The sequence below is a fragment of the Nannospalax galili genome, unplaced genomic scaffold, assembly GCF_000622305.1.
Source record: "Nannospalax galili isolate Female #2095 unplaced genomic scaffold, S.galili_v1.0 scaffold78, whole genome shotgun sequence".
In the NCBI taxonomy this organism is placed as follows: domain Eukaryota; kingdom Metazoa; phylum Chordata; class Mammalia; order Rodentia; family Spalacidae; genus Nannospalax; species Nannospalax galili.
This window is the reverse complement of record NW_008343387.1, coordinates 204,093-224,539: the sequence shown is the minus strand read 5'-3', so window position 1 is coordinate 224,539 and position 20,447 is coordinate 204,093. Positions and strand designations below refer to the sequence as shown.

General features: G+C 37.0%; 1 protein-coding gene across 5 annotated transcripts in view; it reads right to left on the bottom strand.

Moving 5' to 3' along the window:
* Manea (mannosidase endo-alpha) overlaps nucleotides 1-20,447 on the bottom strand; it is a 36,149-nt gene that overhangs the window by 7,786 nt on the left and 7,916 nt on the right. For all 5 annotated transcript variants that reach the window (XM_008839595.3, XM_008839593.3, XM_008839597.3 and 2 more), the window contains one exon: nucleotides 14,769-14,878. In XM_008839595.3, coding sequence (XP_008837817.1) covers nucleotides 14,769-14,878 — 110 coding nt within the window. The remainder of the gene's footprint in view (nucleotides 1-14,768; nucleotides 14,879-20,447) is intronic.

Sequence of the window (20,447 nt, the reverse complement as noted above, 5' to 3'; positions counted from 1 at the left end):
TACCAATGAGCAAAGAATAGAGTCCCTTAAATGATAATTTATAGTTTATAAAATAATTTAAGAATTTTCATTTTTAATCTTAATTTCACTGAGTTATCCATAGCAATTAGCAATAGCCAATTTACTAAGATTATTGTTTTAATTTTAGATTTGAGCCCTATGAATTACTGGTGTGATTGGAAATTTCTGTGGTACTCCAGCTCTAATTGCTTTTTTTCAATTATCCAATTAAAACAAACTGTATTTTACATTAATTAATTCTCATAGATCAATTTTATTTTTTTAGTTTTTAAAAAATTTTATGCGTATGAGTGTATTGCCTGCATATATGTACATGCACCCATGTCATGCAATGCCTGTGCAGGCCAGAAAAAGGCGTTGAAGTCCCCTGAAACTGGAGTTAAGGAAGGTTGTTAGCTACCATGTAGGTGCTGGGAATCAAACCTGGATCTTCTGCAAGAATAGCCAGTGCTCGTAATCACTGAACCATCTCTCCAGCCCCTATTCTCTACTGTCTTATTAGAGCATAATAACGTAAGTTTTGTCAGTAATAAACTAAGGTCAACTTCATTCTTATAATTAGCTTTCAAAGCTGCAAATCAAAAATTGTCAGCTTCTTTTGTAAAGTGCAGTACTGCAGTAAATTCTAACAGTCACTTTTGATAAATGCACAATATTTATAATTTTCTTTCATAAATTACATGCTCTGATTTTCATAATAATTGGAAAACTAGTCTATGGAATGACAGTTACAAGTGCTACCATGCTTCTCTCAGAGAGTAACACACAAGTATCAAAATAAACAAATAACAAATTGAAAAACACTTAGATTTTATTCATTTGTACATGAAAAATTTCAGCTTTTGATAACAGTAATGCAAAACAAGCCACAAATTTTTCAAACATTTTCATTAATTTTATTTCTTTTTTATAATTAAAAACCCTCACCTAAATGAAGTTAGCTTAAATTAATCAAAATTGTAATTATAATTTAGTAACTAATGCTAGTAAAATATTATGCAATCAAAACTAATGGGCTCTAACCATAGTCTAACTGTGAGAGAAAGGCATGATCTAGAAAATTTACTTCTAAACACAAAAGAACAAAAAAAGTCTTTATTCCTCAAAGTAGAATGAGAAAGGTAAAATCAACACAACCAAAGAATGAGAAACACAACCACCAAAGTTAAATTAATATAGCCATTATACTATTTTCAAAATTAGTTTGATAATTTGAAGGGTTATTATTGGGGAAGTGGCTAAACAAATCAGTATTAATCAATTGGGGAAATCTGAACATTGCCAAGAAAAAAATTGAACAATATTTAATTCCATGTTTTTCTGATCATTAATCATAAAAGCTGAAGTACAGGACAGGGACAAGTGTGGCTTGGTGGCTTTTCAGAGGCAACATCTGAGCTGTTTGCCAGGTTCTCCTCCCACGTGAGGGCTTCCAATAGAATAGAAATCAACCTATTTCATACATTAACATTTTTACTCTGCCTTTAAAATTACATAAGGTTAAAGTGGCCAGTTTCATCATCTCTATATCACAGAATGAGTGTACAGACTGGACAGAAGTGGGACCTTCGACTTACTTATTCAATCTCAGTTTTGGTGCCAGAAAGGGTAGAGACGACTAACTGAAGACTTCAGATGCTAATGAGAACCCACTGAATGACACTTGGCAGCTCTTGCCAGTCAGTTCATGTGACAGAGACTGTTTTAAGAGTGTTCTTAGGACACCTAGTGTGATGACACATGCCTGTGATCCCAGTTCCCAGGAGGCAGAGGCAGGTGAATCTCTGTGGGATCAGTGGTTCAGCAACTGCATTATCATGTATAAGTTCCCAAGTTTAGTTCGCAGTACCACCAAAGAAAAGTTGAAAGTTTTGTAATTGTAATTGTAAAGCAGAAAGGAAATAAAAGGTTTTCATTTGAAACAGTATCTCAATAGTGATTCTCTCTTCCCTCCACCCCCCCTCCACTGGGCAACATCCCTAGCCCTTATAACATCTCTTACAGAGCTCAAGTACCAGTATTGGAAAGACCATGCCCCCCATTGGAATATTTACACAAAGTTACAGAGCAGGGATCCTGGATGTGGCTAGGAAGGTTCCCATCACCACACTCACTGCAAGAACACTTTCTATTCATAACTTAATGAAGTGAGCAGTGCAGAAAGACAAGGAAGGATCAGCTGTACTAAAGAGCAGACTGTGAGAGACTAGATGAAATACAGATATTCAAGGTATATATGAAATAACAGACTGTAATGTAACCTTACAAAATCAGTAGAGAAGGAAGCAGATCCTTCTTCTCCCTACTTTGGATCCATTAAAAAGACAGAAAAGGTAAATTTCCAGAAACAAAGGTAGGAAAAAAAAAAATTTAACAAACAGACCAACCAACTTTATGAAGCAGATGCCAGAAAAATACTGTCTGCTTCTCAACATTACATACTATGATGGGGCAAGGAAGGACCAGGTCCCCAGAGAAGCTGGAAACACTCTGCTGGAGAAAGCAGAAAACACTGCACATCCATGACTCCAAACTCCACCCCCAAGAGAGGAAACCCAGAGAACCACAGAACCACACAAACACCTTATGGAAGCTAATCTGAACAGAAACTCAAATTAATAATACATAGACACAAGCAATCTGAGCCCTGGTGAGATGAAAAATTCTAGCTGCAAAGAAAAACAGAAGTTGGGGAAGGACCTCCAACACTGAAATTCAAGCAGGGAAACTGAGACCACCCATCACACTGGGGAAAAGGCTCTGGGTGGCAACACTCCTCACCAAGGCAGGTTGAACTCTGAAGAAAACACGGCAAATTTTAATCCCACAGGCAACCTGCTTCATCTCCACTGAGCCTCTCCATACCCATCACTCTGGACAATCAGATTTGAACTGCAGATGAGAGTGAGCAGTCTCACCAGCAGAGTTAAAAGCCTCTTCTCTGGCAGGAGAGGACTTTCCCTGATGCTACCGGCAAGGAAGGAATTTGAGCTGGTATTTTTATTTACTTTTCGGTCACCTTGTTGTAATCGTTAGTCTCGCATAGTTGTGTTTTAGTTTTGTATTGCTTTAGCAGGTTTCGCCACCTACATCTACTGCACTCTCTCAGTTATCTCTTACTCACAGCCCTGTTTTCCCTCCCCACTTCACTTTATCATCTTCTCTCTCCCTATTCCATCCCCTATGCATTTCTTAATTATGATCTTCTATAGCTTCAGTAATCTTTTACTATTATTATTAATTATTATTTTATGTATGTGAGTGCATTGCCTACATGTAGTTAGCCAGTGGAGGTCAGACGAGGTTACTGAATGCCCAGGAACTGGAATTACTAAGGTTGTTAGCTGCCATGTGGGTGCTGGGAATCAAGCCTGGGTCCTCTGCAAGAGCAGCCAATGCTCTTAACTGCTGAGTCATCTCTCCAGCCCCATTCAGTAATCTTCAGGGTGTGTTTACCATGACAATTTCCCAACTCTTTTCTCTTTACTTGTCCCTCCTTTACTATTTCTTCTTTGCTTCTATACGAATTCCTAGTCACACTCAACTTATAAATTTTAATCTTGTCCTTAGTAACTAACATTCTAAATATAGTCACAATCCTTGTGCCTTTAGTCTCCAAAACTTATTGGACTTAAAGGAGATACCTGTTTTAACTATTACTGAGTTTTCTTAGAAGCCTCTATCAGTAGGTAATGCTGTACTTTTGCAGTGATGCTGGAGACTGTGCCCGGTGGTTGAGCATGTGGGTTATACCACACTCCCAATCCAGAGGGGAGGAGGGGCAGCACTTTAACCCAGTACAAGCTGTCCTAGAACACTGCAAAAACTTCAACTGAAAGAATCAGAGTGACAAAACACACAGTGACCCAATTCTAGATGGGCAAATATCAACAGAACAGAAGGAAATGATCATGGTAATGTGGCACCTCCAAAAATTACTGATTTTAAAGTATTTGATTATAAAAAGAGAGTAAATTGAATGCAATATCAGACAAAGAATTCAAAAGAATGATAAGAATGTGGAACGAGATCTAAGAGGTCTTGAATAGACTTCTGAAGACTTCAAAGAGAATGCAAATGAGCACATGAATGAAGTAAGGAAGTCAATATTGTAACAACAAGAGCTCAATACAGAGAAAAGAATACTTTAAAAATCAAATTAAAATTTTTTGGAAAAGAAAAGCTCAATCAAAAAAAATTCATGGAAAGTTTCAACAAAAACATGGATCAAGTAAAAGATCATCAAGACTTGAAGACAAGGTAGATAAATAACGACATTCAGACATCAATAAAGATAAAATAACAAATTTAAAAAGAACATGTAATATTTTAAGTGAAAAATTTGAAAGAATTTCTAAGTTGAATTGAAGCTTTTTGCATTAAAATTGAATATTGTTTTTCTTATTCTTAACCTCAAATATATGGCTTCTATAATTTTTCATGTATACAAATCAAAGGCTTACACATTGTTTAATTTAATTCAATTTAAATTTTAAGAATACTTTACGTGCATGAGTGTATTGCCTGTATGTATGTAAGTGCCATGCATTGCTTGCAGAGGTCAGAAGTAGGTGCTGGATCCCCTGGTAACAGATGGTTTTTGGATGGCATGTGGGAGCTGGAAACTAAACCTGCTTCCTGTTCAAGAGCAGGCATTGCTTTTAACTGCTGAGCCATCACTCCAGCCCCAATATGTTTAATTTAAATATACAAAATGATATCAATGCAAGATAGTCACATGCACTTCGATGAGATCGTTTTCATCAATTGCTGTTTCAACATAAATGATAGTTTATGTGAATTACAAATATGTGCAAATTAAAGACCAAAACGTTCTCTAGGATTTTCTACTTATAAAGTTGCCTCTGTTGGAAATATACTACTATAAAAGGGTTTACAATTTATCAGGGTTCTTCAAAAATCCATAGTTGATGATTCATTATAGTAGAGGATAAAAATTTAATGATAATACATGAAATTCAGAGATTGCTATGTGGATAAATAACTTGCTGCACAGACATAAAGACCACAGTTTTGAGCCCCAGAACTCATGCAAAGCTGGGCAGGCTTTGTGGCTCCCTGAAATGCAGACACTTGAGAGGCAGACAGGGAATCCTAATGTAAGCTGGCAAGATAGACTAGCTGGAACTGGCAAAATCTGGGTTTATTAAGTAATTAGAGAACGAAAGGGGAAGACACTGGACATCAACTTCTGGCCTGTACATACTTACACATATGAGTCTGTGCACACACATGCCCACACAACCATAGGCATATATGCAAAAGTGAATGCACACATGCTTACACATCATATACATACATAAAAATTATGAATTAAATCCCAATTATTTTATAACCATAGAGATATCAGCAATTAATATTTAGACTACAAAACTAAATATCATCACAAAATATTTAGTGTACATTTGATTATCAGATGTTTTCTGATAAGCAAGTGTACATTTAAGTGTACATTTAAGTGTACATTAAGTGTAAATTTAAGTGTATATTCTGATAAGTAAATGCACATTTAGTGTACATTTGATTATCAGATGCTTTCTGATAAGCAAGACTAGTTTACAATAGCAATATATAAACATTTCAAATGAAGTCATGATGGTTACTGTTTTCACTTTTATGAACTGCATGGTATCTTCTTGTGTAAGCAACCACTCATACTGACCATTATAGTGTGAAAATAACCAAGCAGAATGCACAAATGGGTATGAATGTGTCCTAGTAAAATTCTATTTAGTAACACTGAAATTTGAATATAATAAAATTTCATTCATTAAAAAAAAGAACATGTGAGATATCTGAGACATCATTAAAAGGCCAAATTTACAAATCCTGGGAATAGAAAAAGGTAAAGAAATACAGCTATGAGAATAAAAAGAATATTCAATAAAATAATAGCCCCAAAGCCTCTAAATCCAGAGACAGCAATCTGAATACAGGAAGCATGTAGAATCCTAAACAGACAAGATCAGAAAAGAGCTGTCACAACATGTTAATTAATAAAATACTAAATACAAAGAAAAGAAGAATGTTGAAATGAAAGACCTTCTGGGCATATTTTCAAAACTACATTCCAATACATTGGAAATATTAGAAGAAATGAATTTCTAGAAACGTTATGACCTCTGTCAGAGGTCGTTTCAGTTAGTTGTTGACCTGACACACCTTGGATGCAGCAATCTCAATTAAGGAAATGCCTGTATGACACTGGCCTATACATGTCTGTGGGGCATTTTCTTGACCACTCATTGATCCACAAGCTAAATCCTTCCCAAAATGTTTTTGCTTAATGTTTTATCACAGCGATAAAAAAAAGCAAACTAGGACAGAAATTAGTACTAGAGAGTGGGATCTTGCTGTGGTGGAGCTGATCATGTTGGTTTTGTGGGGAACTGGAGAAGCATTTAGAACTTTGGGCTAGAAAACCATTGAGTGTTCAAAAGCCTAACAGGCTGTTTGGAGGGCGCTTAGAAGATATGAATGTTGAGAGAAATGCAGACAATGCAGGCCTTGTGAAGTTTCAGATGGAAGTTTGAGAGTCCCTCAAGGACTCTACTGGGGCTGTTCCTGTGTTATTTTGAGGAAAAAAAAAAATTGGTTTCTGGTCAGCTGGGACTGAAGAATGAGCTGTGATTAACAAGAGACCAGCAAATTCAAATGAAACCATTGCATCACTGGGACAATGGATGCTGGAGAGCTGGGGCTGAAAAACTGGCTAAGATTAATAAGAGACTTGCATCACTGAGGTGAAATCTTCTGGGAAGTATTTCCTCAGCATATGTGCACAGAAGCTGTGGTCCAGAAGGGCCAAGGCTGTATCTCAAGCTGGAAGCAGAACTTGGTAATGTGTAAGAGTTTCCCATGTAGTAATGTTTTAAGGCATGAAAGCTGAAGGACTGGAGGGGTCATGGAGGGCAACTGAAGCTTGGTATTGTGTGGCAGGTACTGCAAGTATCTAGGAAGAGAGTACATGAAAGATCAATGCTCTTGAAGTTGCAGCCTCAGTTTTAATTGAAGACTCCAGAATACTTGAGATGCCAGGACTGTGGACAGCAGCATGTGTGGAATGCAGTCGGCCACAGCCTAGGAAACAAGTTGTGTGTGTTGCAGAGGGCAGAGCCAGAGAAGTGAAGCTGCCCAAGCCTTCTGGAGTCTAGAAGATCATGAGTGCATCCCACATATCCGACACTGAGCTACATTGTTGGACTTTGGCTTTGCTTAACTGTTCCTAGCTCTTCCCTTTTGAAATAAGAAAACATATAACTTACTTGTAATTTTATAGGACTCTATGGTTAAGAGGCTTTTGACTTTTAAAAAGACATCAGACTTAAAAAAATTATTTATTATTTTATATGTATGAGTGTATTGCCTACAAGTACGTAAGTGCACCTATGTTGAGCAATGCCCATGAAGGTCAGAAGAGGGTGTTGGATCATCTGGAGCTAGAGTTACAAACAGTTGTTAGCCACCAAGTGGGTGCTGGGAATTGAAACTGTTCCTCCTGCAAGAACAGCCAGTGCTCTTAATCAATGAGTCATCTCTCTAGCCATGTTTTAGCTTGTTTTTGTTGTTTTTAAGGGAGGGGGCCTGGGAATGTGGCTCAGTTGTCAGAAGGCTTACCTAGAATGAATGAAGCCCTGGTTTCCATCCCCAGCACTGCATTAAAACCAGCCTGGTGCTATCTATCTATAATCTTATCAATGAGGAGATGGCCACAGAAGATCAGAAGTTCAAGGCCATCTTCAGTTACAGAAGCCAGTATGGGCTATACAAGAGTCTGTGTTCTCCTCCCCATGCCAAAGCAACTTCTAATCAAACTGTCCTCTGCAAGAGCAGTCAGTGCTCTTAACTGCTGAGCCATCATCTCTCCAGCCCCAAGACACTGGACTTTTAAAGCATTGAAATTTTTAAAGCCCGTAGGAATTTAAAGTTGTACTGTTTTTCTTTTTGTTGTTTAAAAAATATTTATTATTTTTATTTTATGTGTGTGAGTGTACTACCTGCATTTGTGCAAGTGCACCTGTGTTCTGCAATGTCCACAGAGGTCACAACAGGGTGTTGAATCCCCTGGAACTGAAGTTATGGATGGCTATTAGCCAACATGTGGGTGCTGGGAATCGAACCCTGGTCCTCTCTAAGAGAAGCCAATGTTCAAAACTGCTGAGCCATCTCTGCGGTTCCAAAGTTGTACTGTTTTATATTTGGGTATTAACATGAGACCTTGGGACAAACAAAGAAAAGTTAAAGTGATGTGTTTGTCAAAACTGACAAGGACTAGGAAGTCATAATTAGCTTTGTTTTTTCACCTTTGACACACGTGGGATGAGGGAACCTCGTGAGTTATTTCTTCTACCAGACTGTTATGTGGACATGTCTGTGGGGCATTTTTTTTTTTTTATTGCTAACTGATATGGGAAGGTGTAGGCCACTGTGGGTGGTGGGCTCGCTAAGAAAGATAGCTGAGCAAACCAGAGCAGAGAGAACAAGCCTGTGAGCCACATTCCTGCATGGTTTGTACGTCAATCCCTGCCTCTAGGTTCCTGCCTTGAGCGCCTGAACTGATTTCCCTTGATGATGGACTTTAACATATAAACTGAAATAAATCCTTTCCTCCCCAAAGTTGCTTTTGGTCAGTGTTTTATCACTGCAAAAGAAAGCAAACTAGGACAACCACCTAAAACAAGAAGAGATAAAATTCTTAAACAAATGTGTAACAAGAAATGCGGTTGGAGCTGTAATAAAGTTTTCCACCTAAAAATATATCCCAAGTGTATTCACTGCTCAGTTCTACAAAATTTTAAATCACTAACTGCAATGTTCCTCAAACTATTCCATAAAACAGAAAGGGAAACAATGCTATCAGATTCATTTTATGAAGCCAGTGTGACCTTGATATTCAAGCCAAATAAAGACATAATAAAAAAGAAAATTACAAACCAATTTTCCTGATGAATATGAATACGAATATTTCAAATAAAATAGTGCCCAACCAAATTCTGTAACACATCTAAAAGATCATCCCCATGATCAAGTTGAATCATTCCAGGGATGGCTTAAACCATGTAAATCAATAAATGTGAGAACTCCTAATTAAGCTCAAGGGCAGAAATTATATGTAAAGATACACAGAAAGTCTTGAAGATCAGCTCTTCTTTACCTAACAGCAATCAGCTGCTAATATTTCTTCAGATTAGATTTGGGTCCGCTGTTCATTTTCCCAGTTCTATGCTGGGTCACTGTCTGCCTGAGTTTGCAAGGGACTTGTGTATGCTGTCACTGGTACTATAGAATCATATGAGCAGGTTCCCAGGAGCTTGTAGGAATCGGTTTCCATCTGGTGATACACCTTCTCTCTGGCTCTTACAATCTTTCTGCCCCCTCTTCCCCAATGGTCTCTGAGCCTTGGGTGGGTGAAGTTTAATACAGGAGTCCTGTCCAAGGACCAGCATTCAGCAGACTCTTTATCTCTATGCTTTGTCTATTTGTGACCTTTTGTGTTCCTGACCCTCCTCTGCACGAGGGAGCTTCATTAAAATCTTTGATAAAGTCCAACATCCTTTCATAATAGAATAGAAGGAACAAACTTCAATGTAACATGGCAAATCTATAGCCAACATTATACTAAATGGGGAAAAATTAAAAGCATTGTCACTAGAATAAGGAATAAGACAAGCATGTCTGCCTTTTCCAATCTGAATTCAACATTGTGTTTGAAGTCTTAACTAGAGCAATAAGACAAAAGAAAGTTATAAAAGGGATACAAACAGGAAAGGGAGAATTAATATTTTTCCTACTTGCAGATGGCATGGCCCTAAATATTAAAGACCCTCTAGACTCCATCAAAAAAACTCCTAGACCTGATAAAAACTTTCAGCAAAGCATCAAGATATAAAATCAACATCCAAAATCAGCTGCCATCCTATATACCAATAAAGAACATGCTCAGAAAGAAATCAGGAAAACTCTATTATTTATAATAGCTTCAAAAAATATAATTCCTTAGAATAAACCAAACTGAGAAACTGAAAGACTTCTACTTTTAAAGATTTTAAAACACTGAATAAGGAACCTGAAGAAGATATTAGAAGATAAAATGACTTTCCATGTTCATGGATTGGAAGAATTACTATTGTAAAAATGATTATATGTATAAGTTTACAGATTAAACACAATCCACTTCAAATTTGCAAGGGAAACTTTCACAGAACTAAAGTTCACAGAGCAGCAGAAAAGACCCTTAATTGCCAAAACAATCCTGAGCAAAAAGAACCATTTTAATAAAATCAGTACAGTACCAGCAAAAATTAAAAACAGGTAGATTAGTGGGGTAAAACAGAGGACCTAAGAAAAAGCATGTGCAGATATAGCCACTTGATATCTGACAATGGTGACAAAAATATACATTGTTTTGTTCTGTTTTGTCTCCCTATAGCCCGAGGTAGCCTGGAACTTACTATGTAGACCAGGCTGGCCTCAATGTCACAGTGATCTACCTGTCTCTTCCTTCTGAGTGCTAGGATTAAAGGTGTACACACCAGGCCTAGGTCAAAACATAGCCTCTTAACAAATGGTGTTGGCAAAATTAGACATACACTCAGAAAAACAAAATTAGAGCCTTATCTTTCACCCTGTATAAAAATCAATACATAAGGAATCAAAGACCTTTAATGTCAGACCCAAAACTCTGAAACTGCTAGAAGAAAACAAAGGGGGGAAATCTCTAAGATAAATGCATAGGCAACAAGTTCCTGAAAAGAAACTCCAACAGCTCAGGAAACAAAACCAGTAACTGAACAACGGGACTGCACAGCAAAGTAAACAATCAGTCAAAGAGATAGCCTATAGAGTAGGGGAAATGAATCTTTGAAAGGTGTATATCTAACTGATGACTAATATTCTGAATATTACACAAAAGATTACCAAAAAAGTCATACACACACTGAATCAATGTCTTAAGAGAATGATAGACAGTACCCGAAAGATTAAGTAGAAATGGCCAATAAGCATACAAAAAAAAAAAAAATGTTCAACAGGCTCAGTCTTCAGGGAAATGAAAATTAAAACAGCATTAAGATTCCATTTCATTCCAGTCAGATGGCTATCATTAAGAGAGCATAACAGCAAATGCTGGCAAGGATTCAGGAACAAGGAAACTCCTGCATACTGCTGATGGGAATGTAAATGAGTCCAGTCACTATGGAAATCAGTATGGCAAGTCTTCAGGGAATATAAAATAGACCTACCACAAAAGTCAAGTCAGAGAATCAGACTAATTGTCAACACATGAATGAATAAAGAAAAACTCACATAAATACACAGTGGAAATTTCTTTAGCTAGAAAGAAGACTGAAGTTAGGTTGTTTTCAGAAAAACAGACATATCTAGAGATTATTGTATTAAGTGAAATACAACACCGAGGATTTTTTAGTGTATCTACTGATGACATTTTTATCTATTATTTCTGGTTTTTCCAACAGCTATGGCACTTGATATGTTACTAAAAGATCATTTACTGGTTTAAAGAATTTTGTTTACTATGAGTTTTATTAGTCCTAAATTCTATTTCCTCAAATTTATGGTGTCCATCAAGATTATCAAGTTCAAGTTCATTTTTAAACAGTCAGTGACGTTTTCTTAACTAACACTAACGTTATGCTTACTCTATGCCATACTCCAATTCTAATGATTTATATATTCTTTTTTTTGGTCTTTTTGAGGCATGTTCTCCCTGTAGCCCCAGCTGTCCTGGAACTCACTATGCAGACCAAGCAGGCCTTGAACTCACAAAGATCCTCCTACCTTTGCCTCCCAAGTGCTGGGATTAAAGGTGTGCACCACTACGCCCAGCTATATCCTTTTTATAAGCATTTTACATGGTATGATCTGCCACTATTTCCACATTAGGAATAGAGGTACACAAGCTGCATAACAAGCTACATATATACATACATAGTCTTTGACCCAGATTTGAACATAGCTTGGACTTAGAACGCATACTCTTGGGTGAACATAGGTGATGAATAAACACTTCTTATGTAAGTTTTCTTTAGGAATTTTGCAACTACTTTCATTTGTGAAAAGTTTCTATGCTCTCCTGGATCAGTTCTGAATAGCAGTTGTATTACCATTATAGAATAAATTAGAACATTTATTGTGGTTACAGTATAGCACCCAAGGATGTTCATTTCCTGGTCATCACAGACTATGTAGTGCCGTTCCATATCACACCAGGGCTGCTGTATCAGTAGATAATCTAACAGAGCAAGGCAGAAGTGATGAGTCACTTCTGCTACTAGGTCAAAGTAGACTGCAACTTAAGCACATTGCACTCTTTCTCAAATCATTGCTTACTCTGGGGAAGCTATCTGTCATGGCCTAAGGAGACTGGAATTCAAGCAACAAAAGGCTAGAACTTAAAATCCCAGTACTCGGGAGACAGAGGCAGGCAGATCTCTGTGAGTTCAAGGCCAGCCTGGTCTACATAGTGAGTTCCAGGACAGCTGGGGCTACAGGGAGACCCTGTCTTAAAAGATCCCCCGCAAAAAAAGAAAAAAAGATTCTAATCCATCAGCTGCAAGGAACTGAGGCTCAGGCTGTCAGCTACTACCTTGCAAGGCTGAGATCTGGATTCTCTAGTCTTAGGTGACTGAGGCAGTAGCCAATAGTTCCCAGAAATCTTTGCGAGACATGGATCCAGACAGGCCTACTGAAGATCTTTACAGATTTTTGACCCTTAGAAATTATTTTAAGATTGTGAGATAGCAAATACTTATTGTTTGATGTTCCAAAATGTACATCCTAAAAATATCAGTATCTTTATGTCACAGGAATTAGCTGTTTCTCAAAGGTTGAATAAAACTGAGAGAACAGAACTGGTACTTTGGGGAAGACATCTGCTAAATTGCTTTGTACGTATTTTTCAAGGAGAATTAATCATTCAAATTTATGAAACTGATTTCTGTACAGAAAAAAATATGGGGGGGGAGGTAGCTTCCTATGCAACTTTTCAGATCAATTTCAGAAAATGCTGATAAATTTATCAACTCCCATGTACCTACAGATCAGTCTCCTCTTTAATCTCTGACGCTGCACTACCTCCGCCCTGTGTACCTACAGATCAGTCTCCTCTTTAATCTCTGACGCTGCACTACCTCCGTCCTGTGCACTTTCAGTCCTGCCGGTGGTTTGCCGATTTATTTTTTCCCCCAGGGTATAAGAAAAAATTATAATGAATTGACTAATTTTCTACTTAATTAAAATTATTTTGAGATAGAGTTTCACTATTTTGTCCAGTTTGTCAAATCTGTGATTTTCCTGCCTCAGTCTCCCATGCTGCTACATTACAGATCCAATCTGAATTCAGTTTTTATTTTTTATTTCATCCTTAACCACCCTTTCCTTTACCTTCCATTTATTAATGTAATACCAGTGCTATTTATATCTTTTTCATTTTTTCTTTAAAGGAAATGTATTTTAATTATAATGTTGCATTTCAAGATTTAACAACTGTAGACTTTAAAATTGCTCTGCTTAACAGGGGCTTTCAGGCCACTGGAAAGTTTCACATATGAACTTACAGCAGTGGTGGCATCGAGCACAGGACCCATGCCAACACAATTAAATAAGGGCCCAGAGTGGAGTGAGGGACATGGGTGGTGGGTCTGCCCCAGTCTGGGAACTACGGGAGACTGATCACTATTGGGTGAGGGAGAGTAGGCCATACCAATGATTGCTACAGAGGTTGACTAGACTCTAGTGGATGAATTTGCACTGAAGGACATCTGGGCACAAATGCTTGACTGATAGGACTTAAGATGTATCGGGGAATACATGAGGTCTGGTGGGGGGTGGAAGTGGGGAGGATATGGATGGGGAAGGGGGTTTGAATTGGATTAAGAACTGCTGAAATGTACAAAAGCTCAACAAAAAAACTTTAAAAATTGCTCTGCTTTAATTGGCTTTTCCGTGCTTCACTCTGAGAATGCAGAAACTAGTTTAGTTAGGGACACACTAAGGTTGGTATTGCTATATATACAGCACCAACTATTCAAAAGTTAGTCTAGATTTTAAGACAAAGGTTAATTTTTTGGTATTCAGTATATTTCCATTTAACCATTACAACTACTGGTTTCCAAGACTAATTTTTTAAAGAAAAAAAAATTTTTTAGAATGGGAGAAATGTTTTCTCCCTTGTGATAAAACTGAGTAGAATAGATGTGATTTTACAAGTGTCTGCAGACTTTCATTTGCACTGTAAATGTACATAGGTATGATGTCAAATAAGGTTTAAATAGAATCTGGTTTTGAAAAAATATTTGAGCAGAAATTTTCTAACTACTTTATAAAGATATAATGCTATGTAATTAAAGATACTTTTTAAAAGTATTTTTTGACATTTAAGATAAACATTAATTTCATTAATTTCTACATTCTGTTCACCAAGGAACCTTGCAAGATTCTTTCTCTTCCTATTAAAACACGTAATAAAGGCCGAGCATGGTGGTATATGCCCAGCACTTGGGAAGCAGACGCTAGTGAATCTTTGTGAGTCTGGTCAACTGACGTGACAGTGAGTTCCAGGGCAGCCAAGGCTATACAGTAAGACCTGTCTCAAAAAATAAAATCTATATATATAATAAATACATAAATATAAAACATGATTAGAAAAACGGTTGAGGGATATCTTACAATTTGGACAAGAGTTGTATAGTTTGAAATAAGTTAAATACCTTTAGATTATATTTATGAGCTTTATCCAAAATAGTTGGTACCAAGTAATCAGTAGCTTCTCCATTCTCATCATTTGAATCAGGTGGATACCAAGACAGGGCCAGTACACCTAATAGGAAAAAAGGACAGCAATGAGGCAAATTCAAGAACCACTACAGGTGACCAAAACTGACAACGTAAGTTCCAAACATATTCAGAAGTGCTTTAGTGCCCTCCTTCAGATGACAAGGTTACTTTATTTATGAGCTCTTTATTAGGAATCATTATCTTTTAAATTTTATATATTACACATTTTAGAAAAATTAAGGCTTGCAACAAAATAGTACATAAAGAGCTGTCAGTACTATACCCCGATCTCCCCCGGTTCCTCATATCCAGTTCATTCCTTGAAATGGTATGCAATAGTTATAACTGATGAACAGGTTTTAAGACACTACTATTAACTGAAGACCACAGCTTTTCCTAGGATTCACCGTTTGTGCTCTGCAGGTCTATGGATTTTAATAATACATGTCATCCGTTTACCATTACATCAGAGATGGTTGTACTGTAAACACTGGTCTTCCACCTTTCACTCTTCCTCCTTCTGCCCCTATTTTGTGCTGTTGTCATAATTCTGCCTTCCCCTGAATGTCATACAGTTGGAATCATAAAGTGCACAGCTCTCTACAACTAGAGCCATTCACTTAACTACTTGTATTTCAGGTCCTTCAGGTCCTTCATGTCTTTCTTCATGAGCTCGGCAGCTCATGTATTTTTACTGCTCCATTGTGTGGATACTTCTCTGTTCACCTACTGAAGGACACACTGGCAGCTTCTCATTTTTGACAATTATTAATAAAGTTTCCAAAAACATCCATATTGGAGTTTTTTAATAAATATCTTTTGACACAAGATTTTACAAAAGCAAAATTATTGTAGCTTCTTCCTATAGTACCTATTTATTTCTGTACTGACAATTTAAAAAAATAAGTGTTAGAAATATCAATGCAGAGAAATCATTAACTCTAGAGAATGTTTAACATAACTACTTCAAAACTTCAAATATAAATAAATGTGGGATGATTAAAGAGACAGCACTCATTTCTAAGTGACTCAACAGAATTTTTAATATATAGAAATATTAATGGTATCTAAAGGAAAGTCTGTGGAAATTAGAGACGATATTTGAAGCTGTTGGAAAACTAGATTTTAACACTTAAACTGTATGATAATCATGTATTTATAGAGAAATTCCAACTAGAGCAACAGGGCAGCACTTTCATTAAAGCCAAAGGGGAAAAAAAAGTATCTGTATCCTCTATGCACAGAAAAGCAAAAACATTTAAGATACAATAAAGAACTTATGATAGGGCTGTCCGAGAAGTTAAATGAGCCAAGGAGGGAGATGCACCCAACATAAGAATGCTGTTGAAGAAAGTACCAGAAGAAAACTGATCAAACTAGCTCAGCTTATAGCAGCATCAATGAAGTTCAACAATAAACATTTTTCTCAGGATGAAGCCTAAGAGAGAAATGTACTCTGTGCAAAAAATAATTGATGAAAATGCACAGTAAGAAAGAGCACATGATGGAAACCACAAAGGACATGAAAATTATAAGCAATGTATTCTTCCACAAAACTCAAAATAGGAGTCTCTTTCTAGAGATTATGTAATAACTCCTAACAGCTGTTGCTCTAATAGTAGACCAACACAAACAAGAGAAATAAATTCCATGAAGACTGGAGATACACCAAGTAAGGAAACAGTAGGCAAAAGTGAGGACGTTTCTCTAGTAATGAAAGTGAGCAAAGCAGCTTCCCCTGAATATAACTGGCAGAAGTAAGTAGCTCTCATGGCCAACAGACCCCAGAGCCAGGTGTAGGGCCCACACCTTTAATCCCAGCCCTTGGTGGATGGATGTCTGTGAGACTGAGGCCAGCATGGTCTATTATAGCGAGTGCCAGCAAGGGTTACAGGAGACCCTGTCTCTAAAAGAAACTCCCCCCCGCCAAAAAAAAAGTCAAATCCATGTCAAAAGAGAAAGAACAACATAACTTGAAAAAAAATTTTTTCTTTCAAAGACTGACAAAGAGCCTGGCATGGTGGAGGCAGGAGCCTTTACTCCCAGCCCTGGGGGTGATGGTGGCAGGGGAGGAAGGTGGATCTGAGATCTAGGCTGGCCTGGTCCATATAGTGACATCCAGGTAGGCTAGGACTAGGGAGACCCTGTCAGAAAACAAGCAAACAAAATACTGAGAAAGAGAATTTAGCAATATACCATCAGAAAATAACTCATTGCCAAGCAGGATTTTTTCCAGAAGAGGAAGGTAAGGGTTAAACACTTAAAAATCAATCCATACAGAATATCATATTAAAGAATAAAATGGAAGGAATCATGTAATAGATGTGAGGAAATCATTTTACAAAATGCAGCATAATAAATTTGTCACTAGTAGAAGTAAATTTCTTTTACCAGAGAAATGACAAAAACTGTACTTACCATAATAAGTGAAAGGCTGCTTTTCACCTAATATTCAAAAAAAGTCAAAGAGTTTCCTCTTTCACAATTCTTATTTATTCACACAATCCTAGAAGTGACTACCATTAAAAAACAAAATATTATAATATTGGAATGGCATAAAATATGTTTATTTGTTTTTAACTGTGAATACTGAAAAAGAAATGCTCCCAGAGTGAATAAATTAGCTTAACAAAGCACAAGACACAAGCTCAAAATATGTATTTCCAAATACCACTGTTGAGGAACAAAAGAAACATAAAAAACTCAAAATACTGTTATTTATAAATAGTATTAAAGAGGGAAGGATGGAGAGAGAGAGACAGAGAGAGAGAGAGAGAGAGAGATCTATAAGGGGAGGGAGGGAGGGAGGGAGGGAGGGCGGGGGTGGCAGGCTGAGGGAGGGAGGGAGGGGCTGGCAGTTGAACAGCCTTGCTCAGGAACTGTAGTGACTGTAGCTGTAAAAAACAAACATCTGGCTCCACTCACCCAACACTTCAGCCTTTGGAACCAGCTAGAAGGCTTTTCTTCAGCAGCACAGCTCTGCAAAGTCACCCAGGCAGACCTCGGGCACTGACAGGTGTTTTGAATTGCACATTGGTGCAGCCTGCCTCTAATGCAGGCCACAGACCTTGACAGAAACCCTACCTTAGTAGTGGACAAACTGTGACACATCCACCTGAGCCAACTGGGGTGGTCCTGTCCTTAAATGACCATGGAAATTGATGGCCCTCCACAATGAAGTCACACACAGTATGGCTCAGAGCTGCCAGGGAACCTTCCTTACTTAAGAGATTTGCATACAGACTGCCAAACCCTTGCAGCCCACCCAATGACATACAGACATCATCAGTGTTTATTACAAGTTTAAAGCAAAACCAAAAACTCCTAATATGTACACTGCAATTAAATGGTCATCGGAAACCAAACCCAAGGCATTATCCAACCAGTACTGTAGGGCACACTGGAAGTATAAACTTTTGTCCTGCAGAAGTTATTCTACATAATTGGGAGTAGCTAACCCATCAAGATTGCACCACACATGAAAAACACGGCAATACGATACCTCACAAAGGATAACTCTCTAATAATAGACCACAGAAAAGAGAAAAGCAATGAATTGCCTGAAACATAATTCAGAAGAATGATTTTAAATAAACTTAACAAGATTAAAGAAAACACAGACATTTCACTGAAGTTACAAAGAGCTTGTGGTATGAATAAGAAACTCAGTAAATAGCTTACAAAAAAAACAATTAGATATCTTGGAGCTCAGGGCTAGACAGATCTCAGTGGTTAAGAGCACTTGACCCAAGTTCAATTTTTAACACCCACATGAGGCAGCTTGCTGCCTTTAACTCTAGCTCCAGATGTGACATCCTGTTCTGGCCTCTGAAGGCACCTGTATTCACCTGGTGCACAGACAGACAAGCAGGTACATATGCATACACATAATGAAAGGAAGAAAATAAAAAAATATATATAGATGATAGCTAGATAAGACAGACAGACAGATCTAGGAGCTAAAGAACTTCAGAAATGAAAATTTAAAAATATGGCTGTGAGCCTCAGTGCATGAGTGATCAGGCTGAGTAATTTCTGAGCTTAATGACAGGTACTGTGAAGTAACATAGTCACATGAAAAAGAAACAGAACAAAGAAAACATTCAAGACTTAACAGTATGTCACTGTCAGCAAGCAATCATAATACCAGTATGCCAGAAGCTGAAGAGAAGATAAAGGCACCGAAAACACCTTCAACAAAATAGCTGCTCAAAACTCCACAAACTTTGGAAAAGATATGGATAGCCAGTCCAATGAAGCTTAAAGAACACCTAATAGTTTTGAGAAAGAAACCTTTGCCAAGGCATAACAGTCAGACTGTCAAAAGCATAATCCAAAAAGAAAATACAAAAGCCATAAAAAAATTTACCAATCATTTACAATGGCATCAACATTATATTAACAGATTTTTCAGATAAACCTCATAAACTAGGAGAGAACGAGCTAATATATTCAAATGCCAAAAAGAAAAGATTACCAACCAAAAACCTACAAAGCTACCCTTTAGAAATGAAAGAGAAACAAAGCCTTTCAAAGCAGGCAAAATTGGAGGAATGTATTACCTCCAGACTGGTTCTACTGTTTATGGGGAACCCCACACTAAAAGTGAAAGGCCAACTGCCATTAAGTCACCCCAGGAAGCAGAACTCAGAAGGGCAGAAATACAACAGAAAAGAAGAAAAACTGTTATTACATCAAGCCACAATGATGAACAATCAGAGAAGAAAGGACAAAGGATAAACCAAATGTCTAGTAAAAGCTGAACACAGTGACAGCATGACCTTACTTGAATGCAACTGATTACATTCCCCAATGAAAGGACAGGCTGGCTGAGTAGATTGTAAACATATAGCTAACAATGTGATGCCCACAATACTCACCTCAACAGCAGAGATGAGAGAAAGATCCAAAGGGAAATAAAGGCAAAAAGATCTTGAAATAGACAAAATTGAAAATACATCAAAATAAAAAGGATACAGCAAAGGCATTACCAACAAGGAAATTGACAGCAATAGGTGCCTATAACAAACACAATTAAAGGCTATAAATAAAGCATCAATAATGCAACAAAACAGAAACACAAGAACAAAGGAAATCCACTTACATGAAAGAAAAATTATGAAAGTCAAAAGATATTCACCATACAGCAACTTAAATAGCCTTCATGTACTATTTTCTTCAACTAAAAAATATGCCAGCCAGTACAACTACAGGGATTAAGTAACATTTGTATCAGTATTTTTCAGTCATTTTTGCCTATAATTCAAAATTTAACAAATTAGGAAATGTTTTATTTATAGATTTGCTATTTTATCACTTTCTAGTGTATTTTTATTTTGTCCCAGCAAAAAAGAATATGGGAAAAAGTCTTATAAATATTAGGTATGAAATTAAACATAAAGTGAAACATTTTCTCCTAATCTCGAACTACACTACAACATGGTTTGTATCTTTTCAGTATTTATATCTAAAATGTACATTTATTTATATCTTACAAACATATAAACTTATATATGCATTCATTTATTTTATATCAACAGCTATAATTGAGAAAAACCTTCTGTACAGTTCACTTTATATGAAAAATTGAAAATTAAAAAAAATATTCTCTA